A 10,623-nucleotide genomic window follows, 5' to 3' on the forward strand; every position below is an offset into this window, starting at 1 on the left:
TACTTAACATTTCAACCAATTTCTTCAATCCATGATCTTCCGTTCGCAAACGTTAACGTCACAAAAATCTATGAAAAACACCCTTCGGATGGGGTTGAAGATACGTCTGTTGCGTCGATTCAAGAAAAACAAAAAGAATCCTGGCGCCAGGACGTGATCTAATCAGAGGCGGTCAGTGTTTCTCTTCCCTCGGAATTCATTTATCTGTGGGGCAAAATGCAATTTGTAGGAATTCTCTTCAAGGCCTGGCAATGCTCGATGTCGATAACGCTGGCCGGAAGCAGATAGAACATTATCGCAGCAGCGTGTCGACGGAAGTAACGTTCCCGCCTTCCATTCGGAGCGGAATAACCCCCGAAACGCGGTATCCCTGTTCCATTCATAGATGCAGAACGATCAGCAACCGATTTTACTTTTTATTCTTCGTCCAGTGCGTGTCGTCTTAACATTCTTTGCTTTTATACTTCGATCGTTCCTCGCGCGGTTCACTGTTCGCCATTCAATTTCTTCCTTTTTTCTTTTGGTGGTGTTCCTGTTGATGAGTGCATGATAATTTAGATAAATAAAAAAACGTAGCTGTGCTAAGAAAGGACGCGTTTTCTTGGATATAGTTCACGAGTTATGAGTACGGTGAATAGCCCTCTTGAAAAGCCAGCGCTCTCATAATGAAGATATCCTGCACGGCGCCGCTTCTTCTGTTAGTCTTCTTGGCGCAGTACACCGTTTGCTATTTTCCGACGCGTCCGGCTGGTAAGTAACGATTTTCTCTTACGAAAACTTTTATGGGATCGATTGTTTATAATAAAATAGTATTGTTAAAAGAAAGGAAGCGGTACACTGCTTCTACTGAAGAACACACAAAATTAAAAAGTTTTAAATTGGAATTTAATTTTATGTAGAGCATATTGAAGGCAAACTAGGCAAAAAACACCCCAAAAATTCGCTTAAACGGAACGAACATTTCACATAGATATTAGTACAATCTAATAAAAACGAAGGAAAGATAAAAACAGATTTTTATTTGTATTTTATTATTGCTCGGAGATATTCCAATAATTATAATGATTTTGCAGAACGTGGGAGAGATCAAATCTTGTTATAAAATTTCACAGTCCGTGTCATTTTCTTCATTTTGTTTGCACGAATGAAGAAGTAACGAGATTTCACTTTGTAAGCAGATTAACCGATGCGACGGTTGCAATATTCGATTGGAAAATAACGATGCTCTTTCCTCGTTTCCATTTCTCACCATTTTTAACAGAGACTTTTATCCAACCTACATCGTATTATAGTCATTTATAAAATCAAAGAACACTCGTTTAAGCTTTGACCGCATACAGATTACATTTTATTCCGTTTATTCTTACGTTTCGTTGATTATAAAATTTCAAATCTTTCCACGACTTACTTCTAAAACGTTGACTAACTAAACTAAACTAAGACGTTGACTGAAAGTACATACTTGCTTTCCTTATCTGATAGCAATCTTCGCGAGACGAAGAAACGAGACGATAGGTTTCCTCGTTGAACAGGAATTCAAATCCAATTTCATCCGGCCTATCGATTTCAATCCCCCTTTGTATAATATTGAAAATTACGCGCGCGCCATTTATCGAGGAGTATTATTACCAACAAAGGCCAACGTTGAATATTCAATAATTTGTATATCGAAGTGGCTGTGAAGAATAAATCAGAAATACTTGGTTCGTAATATCTTCTTTTTCTAAGTGTCGATTTCCGTTTCCCTCTTTTTTACCATAACTCAAAAAATTATGTCATAGTACGTTTGAAGATTGGTTTGCTCTATATTTTCATCAATCGTAAGGTTTGTAAAAGAAAAAGAAAAAAAAAGACAAAAGGAGTAAACCTAGGTAAAATGGATGCAAAATGGACATCTATAAGACATCGTGTGCTGTCTAAGTCTTTGTTATAAAATTTGATGGCACATCCTTCGTGGAACATATTTTATACGAACGACTTATATAATTGGATTTCTGATTTCAAGGTACAACCAGATGTCCCCCGGTGAGGCTGCCGAATGGCAGAGTCCGACAGAGAGCCAGGGGAAGAATCATCAGATTCAGTTGTAACGAGGGTTTCACTCTCGTAGGTAACAAGTATGCAACTTGTTTTCGAGGCCAATGGGATACACCTACGCCCGTATGCGTCAGTAAGCACGGCTTTCTAATCGCGCTTGATAAAACTATAAAATGGATTTCAATTAAAATGCACTTTGTTAACTTTGTGCCGAGGATAACGTTGTGCTTTTAACGTGATTAAATTTCACGCTCCTCCGGCTGTGTATATCTTCGATGAATCCGAGCCGCGTCCATTAAAATTATCTGAAAGAAAATTATTTTGAAGTAAATTGAAAGACGTTCCGCGTTGAATTTTCTAGAAGAAGAATCGTTAAAATAATCGACAAGTTTTGTGAAGAACTACCTATAAGTGGATGTTATCCTTCTTAGTTAAGATACACTACTTACCATTTTGAAAATGAAGAAAATTGAAACGAAGAAAACCTTTTCTCATGATATGTCGGTCGTCTTTGCTTTTTTTCTTTTATGGGGTCTTCTCCATTTTAGAAATTGTTTTACTTTACCTCTTCTTAATAGCGTATTTCAATAGAGTTATATCTTATCATGTCTCTATTTTCTATTCTGGGGAAGGTAATTGAAAGATTAACGCGATTAGGATGAAACTGAAATTTCAAAATCTTCTCCGTAATACGACCTGAGGGCAGATTAAAAGCAGAGTGAAATGAGGAAGTAAAATAAAAATGGAAAGAATGTAATACCAGAATTCTGGGAATTTAATTTTATATAAGATCCAATTAGTACTGTTTTAACTCCAATTAAAGTAATTAGTAGTCTATTAATATCTAATTATTTTCGTTTTATGCGTTCTTTCAACAAATAGTATAATTAAATATCACTTTGTTCAATCATATCGAGAAACATTTTTCTTTAATTTCACGATTCTTTAATCTCAGTCAACTGTTTTCTTACTAAAATATTGATTGCATCATAGAAACTTAAAGAATGAATAATCAATCATTTTACATATAATTTTCAAATTATCTTTTTTATTTACAAAGATTTATTTTAATTTATTTTCCCACAAATAAAATTTATTTTCAAAAATCTTTCTTCTTTCAAATTATCATTCTTTAGTTATCACGATAACATTCAAACGTTATTTTCGGTCAATAAAACAAATCAAAATATTCTTTTCCTTATTATACGTTACAATTTTTTGTTGCGCTTAATAGTAATTGGCAATAGTTAATTAACATTCTAAAGTTCTTCTCATACTTGTTATTGCTGTTTTAACAGATGCAGAGTGTCCTGTACCACCCGTACCAGAACACGCGTTGATGGCACCTAAATATAATGGTGCGATATTATTATACTTTTGCGAGCCTGGACACGCATTAATTGGTTCGCCCGAGATTTATTGCAATGGAAAACAATGGAATGGCACAGTGCCTTATTGTCGAGGTATTGATAATTTTTTCTTTCGTTACTGAACTAAGGAAAACGAAGTATGCACGTTAAAAGTCATTTAATTTTTAATTAGACACTACCGCTTCTCCTCCGACGCAGTGTGATTTCGAGAAACCGGATCTTTGTTGGTGGGAACAGGATCCCCAGCACGATTTCGATTGGCAGCGACATAATTTCGAGACTACAAGTCATCACATAGGAACTGGACCATCTCACGACCACACATTAGGAGCAGGCAATGATGGTAATTTATTTCATTTTTACATAAGCAAAACTGACACCTACAATTGTTTTAACAAAGACTCGCGATTTTTGCAAATTCAGAATTGTACGATTTAGCTGATACAAATACTTTTGTTCATCATTATATAAATTTTAACTGCTCCTCTTGCCAGGTTATTACTTGTACATCGAAGCCACTGGTCGACTGATAAACGATACCGCAAGGATCATTTCTCCTATTTACAATGCATCGTACACGGATTCTGGCTGTTTCTCATTCTGGTAATTAGCACTCGTACAATCAAAGTTTTCTTCTTTTTAATAAAAATGACTATTGATGTAAAAGAAAAAATTTTGCAGCTCGTGACTTTTGACATTTTCTAATTGAAGATGCGACAGGTATCTCTTGTTAAATGTAACAGCCCTTAGTTTGGTTTTTAATTAGCTAGTCACTTGGAATTATTAAACAAATTATTAATACGACAGGTCTTAAAACAGGATTTAAGTTACTGCGCGCGTAACAAAATTTGAAATTCAATTATTAATTTGAAACTTGATTGTTGAAAATTTGATCGAATTATTACGTCGAAGCTTTTAATCCTTCGTCCCACATCAATCTTCAGAAGTCTTAAATTTAATATTCTGTGGCGATGAATAATTGCGATTAAAATATAAATTGCCTGCGACCATAATCTATAATATTATGAAAATGATGAAAAACTTTTCGTTGAATCTTTCTTTTTCGCCGTTTCTTATCAAACAGTGAAGATTTTGCTTATTTTTCGTTTCAGTAATGTTATAATTCAATTATTGAATCCTGACTGAAGCACAAGATTATAAATTGAAGTCATGAAGTCATGTTTTTAGGTATATCGTTTTCTATTCCATCGTACAGAATATTCTTCAAGGTCTGTATCGTTGGACGCGCTTAAAACAGATTATAATAATTACAATATTCCATTTTGATTAATAATTGGTTAACAATTAAATCGACCAAGGTTACCATATTTTTCTCACGTGTCTCATTTATTCGACACATTTCATTTATTTTATTATGTCTCACTTATTATAGATTCGAAGCGTATTTCACAAATATATTATTTACTTTAGAAGAATTTTACTTTATTATTTACGAATTATACGAATTATTTACTTTAGGAGAATTTCAGTATACGATCGAAAGCAGAAATTCTTTTGCATCTACTTTACGTTTAAGAAATTGTTTAATTGTTAATAGTGGAGCATTAGGACTAACGTCACTTTTTCTTTTCCATCAATATTTGCAGAGAGTAAGCATTTTTTATTCTACGTAAAAACAATAAAATTGCAGGTACCATATGTTTGGCGCCACAGTGGGAGCTCTAAACGTATACTTCAAACAAGAAAACGATCTTCTACCGCGATTAATGTTCAGCAAAGAAGGAAACCAAGGAAACCAATGGCTGCACGGTATTTTCAATTTCCCCAAGGCTAAAAAAGGTTTCCAGGTGAAGCAACGAAATACGCGATATGAAACAATTGTCGATTTCATTTTCTTCACGGTCTCCCATTTTCTCCTTCTCAGATTATAATCGAGGGTGTACGAGGGAGTAGCTACGTGAGCGACATCGCCGTAGACGATGTGGCCATTTTGCAGGGTGACAAGTGTCGAAACGACAGTAAAACCGAGAACGAGGGGGTCACCGACAGCAACGATGGTAATATTCGTAGAAATGGATTTTTTTCTTTCCACGGCGAGAAGATGTCCCATGGTGATGTTAATTCGTTGCCTGTCCGTTTTTGAGTTACCTTCTAATTAAAACGCTGGTATAATAACAGACGAAAACGGGGGCGAGAAACGTGGAAAGTTACGGAAGTAGTAAAACGTAATGAAATCGCGTATCAACGCTTGGCTTATTACGAATACAGGCGATGTACATAGATTGTTTTAAAGCGCAGACTAGCTTTAACAATTATACTTGGGTAAATGTAAATACATTTAACGTTTGTGGGAGTTAGCACATGTGCAGATGACGAGCGATAGAATAAAACGAATATTTACAACAAAGAGCGAGAAACTTTTGTGATATGAAATAAATACGAAATGAGATATTTTAAAATATCTGTCGATAAATATCGATTCTTTGCATAAATATGGAAAATTGAAGGGAAATATACCAAGTATTTCTTATGAAATGGGAAAGAAAGCTTTTTGCCTTGTCATTATTTCTTTTTACGTTAGCGATAATTTTTATAATACATTTTTATTTTTAATTAATGTCATAACTTAATATTGCAATTTAATTTACTAATTCATTTAATCTAACGTTAATCTATCGTTAATATACATATACGTATCTTTGAGAGAATGATAAAAATAGATTTATCTAATTCGAATGTCAAAAGATAGTTTCGTAAATACGAAGGGGATCGACAGCATTTTGAGTTTAAAAATTGTTCTTTTACGACATAGAACACGAAAAATATAACGTTAATTTTCTCCCTCTGACCTCCATATCTGATAACCGATTTAGCGAAAGTTCTTTTTATAGAGTATAATTATTCCGTATATCGACGATTAGCGAGTTGAAAGTTTGAAATGAACGTTTTAAAATAATCCACACGATTTTCTTCCTTTTCGTTTTATTTCTTCACCCGATATAAGATTTGTATCTAATTTGAAACGAACGGTTTCTAGATCAAATCGAACTGGTGAACGCGCAGCAAACTTGTCGCGGAAGATGTAAAAATAGTGTGACATACAATTTTACAACTTCGATACCACCCACGCCAACGGAAATCTGCCTCTGCACCCTCGATTGCGAAGAACAGTCACTCTGCTGTCCGGATTACGCGGAATATTGTATTCTGGGTTAGTATGCTAAACTACTATGATTTTCAAAAGTTTAATTTTTCTTCCAGTTTCCTTGTTCTTTTCTACTTAGGACAAAATAAAGGCTATTTTAATCATGACGATCACAATATCGCGTAATAAATTATTTAATCAATATTTGGACGAATAATCAAGATTAATATCAATGTTATTTAATTACTAACTAATTACAAATCAAAATTTACTTTACTCTATAACAGAATGTTAAATAGTAATGATGTTTAATGTTTATTTTAAACTAGGTTTCTCTGTTAAGCTTTCTAGAAGGATTATTTGAATTTAGAGCGAAATAAGGATTATTTTAGCTATATAATAATTATGATTGATCGATCGAATTTAATTATTAATCGCGTAAAAATTTTGCTTACTACGCAGTACGATATTGAACAGTATAAATCATTATGCACGATTATGTAACTAATCAGAAAATTTTGAGCTTTCTACTGTTCGCTGCTGTGTGTCATCGGTTTCGAATGGACTAAAAAAAATCCTCCACTTTAATGAATTGATTCAGATTGCAATTAAGCTGTTCTCTCGTGTTTACCCTAACGTGAGCCTTTTAATTCGCAGCGTACACCGATGATGCGACCACAACTATCGAACAATCAACGATTCCGAATCACGAGGGGGTGGCAGTTTCGGTTCCACCCGCCGAAAAGAGCACAGTGATCGATATGGCGACAGTGAGGACAGGTTTCTCGATAAATCCAAAGGATGATATCGATCCTGTCACATTGAGGTCGTCGACGAGCACCACGATGATGCCAATTTCGACCACGACCAGGCGGAAAACTGAGAAACCAACGAAAAGTACAGAGACGCCGATTGTTCGGTCTACCACGTCCACCACGATCGTCACTGAGAGATACACTTCGGAGAACGAGATACCTGGTAACACGAATTCTGTTCATGTTTCATTCTGAAAGTTTCACTAGTGAGCTACGTTTTCCTTTTGTTTGACAATTTGAATGGATTTTTGATTTTCGTGACAGAGAGGGAGGAATTGAGAAAGTTGGCTCGGTAACAACTGTGTTTGAACCTTGCATTGTGTTTTAGTTTGATCATACTCGTTGGTTTGTTCGTGCTTTGTGTATGGGTTGGTCATTGTGACGCTTCTTCCATTTTTTGTTATATAATAATTATTAGATCGTGGATTTCTATGCAAATTTATATCTTTGCGAATGTAATTAATTTTGAATTATATTCGATTTTGAATATTACCACGAGTAGTTTATTGTACATTTTTGTATTATATTTATTTATATTTTAGTTTTGTTTACACTTATACATTTAACACAGTCTAATAATTATTTAATTCGAGTATTTAGTTGTTCGAAAAAATCGTAGTTTGACTGCCGGTATATTTTGTTCTATCTGTTTATTAGTGAAACGAGGGTTTGTCAAAGTAAATCAAAGCCGAATCGAAAAGTATTCTGAATCGAGACTAGAAATTATTTTTTCAGAAATCAATAAAATAGAGAGAAGGTTTAACGATAATCAAAATGAGCGTTCTTTTCGGCAGATTTGGACGTAAAGAGACAAGATTTAGAGAAGAAACGAAGTTCGAAATTCAGCTTGTCAGGGATTATCGCTGTGGTGGTTGGAATCATGACGGGAGTATTCATCTCGCTAATGGTCGCGACCATCATTTTCAGACGAAGAAAAACGTACAAACGTGGAACGAATGGATCAGCGCTTTCGGAAGACAGCGACGTTCGATTTTTAACATCCGACGAGATCTTGGATTTCACGTTAGCCAGACCTAGCGAGAACGACGAAACGTAGGAAACTTTCATATATAAAGCGTTTCTTGGTTTCATTATGAGGGAAATGAAAGTCATAGGAAACGGGTTGTCGCGAAGGGACAGAATTCTAGAAATTTATTTTGACGTTTCTATGAGTCATGACTGTATTTAGGACAAAGAAAAATATTACATTTTTCGTGGGTATTTAAATGGACTAGTTACTGTATATTTAATAAGAAACTTAATAAGCGAATGAAGTAATTAATATTACTGTAAAGTATTAAATACATTCTCCACTGTTTCCTTTTTTTTTTTTTTATTATTTTAACAATGAAACTATCAATTTTTAACGTGTACCTAAATATATTATACGTATGGGGTTATAAATATATGATTTTATAATATCGCGGATAGATGTGTCCTATCAGGTGGAGCTTTTTTCCTAAAAAGAAGCTATAATGTAAATGCTATATTTAGCTGTATGATTTCGTAAGATCGATCTACTTATATCATTTGGAAGCTTTATGCTTCATTGACATTTTGTTTCGTAGGAGGCTACGGTCAATGTTTATTAAATATTGAAGTATCAGTTTCAAAGGATAGAAAATTAGGGAATCACGGTTTACCGATATTTCTTGCAAATTAGATTAACGTACTGTATATAGTAATAATATTTGTTAGAACTAAAGAGTTGTTAAACAAAGGTGCGGAATAAATATTAATTCTATTTAATTTCTACACGCTTATTGTTAAATACTCTCCGAATCGTATCGTCTTAGCGCTTCGATTATTAATGAAATACTCTTAAAATTTGTCTGTCAAATTTTCCAATCTTTACACTTTTTTGAAACAAAAATATTTTTGTAAAAATGTGAATAAAGTTTTACAAAATAAAACTTTCCTCTCTCAAAGTATATTGTCCAAATTTTCATAATCAACTATCTATCAGTTAGTCGTTACAGATAAACACAGAGCTCTTGAGTGATATTGACGTATTCCTTGTTTCATTTTAAATTTAGTAGAGCGTTTAATCGTAGCTATAGCAAGGGACGAAGACTTGGCAATAGAAAACGTTTCTCAATCATAACTTTGAAAATCTAACAAAAATAGAATTACGATAGAATATAGAATTAATAAACAAAACCTTTTTTAATCACAATATTCTGAAAAATTAAAAAAAAAAAATCATTGATCGGAATAAAAACGTGTCGCCGATGAAGTGTTAATTTCTTCTAATCTGTCGATCAAATTAACCAATCTTCATCGATCTATACGGTTCCATTACCATCAATGAATGTAAAGTCAGGAGGAATTTTAAAATACACCTTAATTGCACGTCGTTTTTCCATTGATTCCGCCCTTAAGCGCCGGATAACGCTACCCTCTATTTTTACAAACTCACACGGTCGTCCTTTCATGGCGGAACGCGAGACCCGAATTTAACTTGGTCGAAGGGGCGGAACGACAGTTCGGTGGACTGTAATTAAGCGTCAGATAACGAAACGACACGCGGGGGTGGCTTTGCAGCCGCCCTGTGTTCGTGAATCCGACCCTTCAACTTGGCTGCCTTTGGCTTATCTGGTCACCGTATCGATTTATGCGAAACGCCGCAGGACCGCACCGGAAACGAAAACTCTTTGGCCCAAGTTGCACACCCACGACCGGAAATCGTGGACACGCCGCACCGTTTCAACTGGGGTGGAAGCGGCTGCTCGTTACAATTGGTCTTTTCTCGGTTAACTGATCTCGGGAACATGTCGATAAGAGAGAAATTCGAATTCAGGCTTCCAGTGTCGATATTTTCGTGAAACAAACCTAATTGACAAATTTATTTATTCTTTTCCCTTTTTTTTTGGTTTTGGTTTTAACGTCGCTTCAACATCGGAGGTCATCAGTAGATTACGGATTTTTATGTAAATTTATATTTCTAAGGCGAATATGGCGTATCTTAAACTTTCTCGCGATAGTTTCTATTTTCTATCTTACACATACGTCGTATAAAGAATCTTTCATTAAATTTCATAAAACATTTTTATGTCAGACATTATATGTCCTATTTTACGATTTTATCACTTAAGAGAAGCTTTACAAATCTATCTTCACGCTTTTCATCTCATTGAAAAGACTTTCTTTCTGTATTTCGTAAAAAATTACAAATTGCAGATTTTTTTACTTTTTACATTCCTACTTGTACTTCAATTTCTCGCTGCTTTTATAATTAGTGTAAAAGGTGATATCTTTGAATTTTTGTTAAAGATCTTAGAAATTGCTTTACCAC

General features: G+C 34.4%; 1 protein-coding gene across 1 annotated transcript; it reads left to right on the top strand.

Moving 5' to 3' along the window:
• Window positions 1-329: 329 nt before the first annotated feature.
• LOC132914160 (uncharacterized) lies at window positions 330-9,259 on the top strand. Its single transcript, XM_060972999.1, has 10 exons — window positions 330-750; window positions 2,006-2,170; window positions 3,336-3,500; window positions 3,580-3,750; window positions 3,902-4,010; window positions 5,059-5,215; window positions 5,293-5,425; window positions 6,406-6,579; window positions 7,171-7,491; window positions 8,123-9,259. Exons 1-10 carry the CDS (start codon window positions 666-668, stop codon window positions 8,383-8,385), a joined length of 1,743 nt encoding a protein of 580 aa, XP_060828982.1. The 5' UTR covers window positions 330-665; the 3' UTR covers window positions 8,386-9,259.
• Window positions 9,260-10,623: the final 1,364 nt, after the last annotated feature.

This window comes from Bombus pascuorum, chromosome 14, assembly GCF_905332965.1.
Source record: "Bombus pascuorum chromosome 14, iyBomPasc1.1, whole genome shotgun sequence".
Classification (NCBI taxonomy): Eukaryota; Metazoa; Arthropoda; class Insecta; order Hymenoptera; family Apidae; genus Bombus; species Bombus pascuorum.

Bases quoted from the DNA above. Each gene is read 5' to 3' on its own strand.
- LOC132914160 (XM_060972999.1), top strand. From the start codon at position 666: ATGAAGATATCCTGCACGGCGCCGCTTCTTCTGTTAGTCTTCTTGGCG. The intron at 751-2,005 runs GTAAGTAACGAT...TCTGATTTCAAG, and splicing joins TTTTCCGACGCGTCCGGCTG to GTACAACCAGATGTCCCCCG. The intron at 3,501-3,579 runs GTATTGATAATT...ATTTTTAATTAG, and splicing joins CACAGTGCCTTATTGTCGAG to ACACTACCGCTTCTCCTCCG.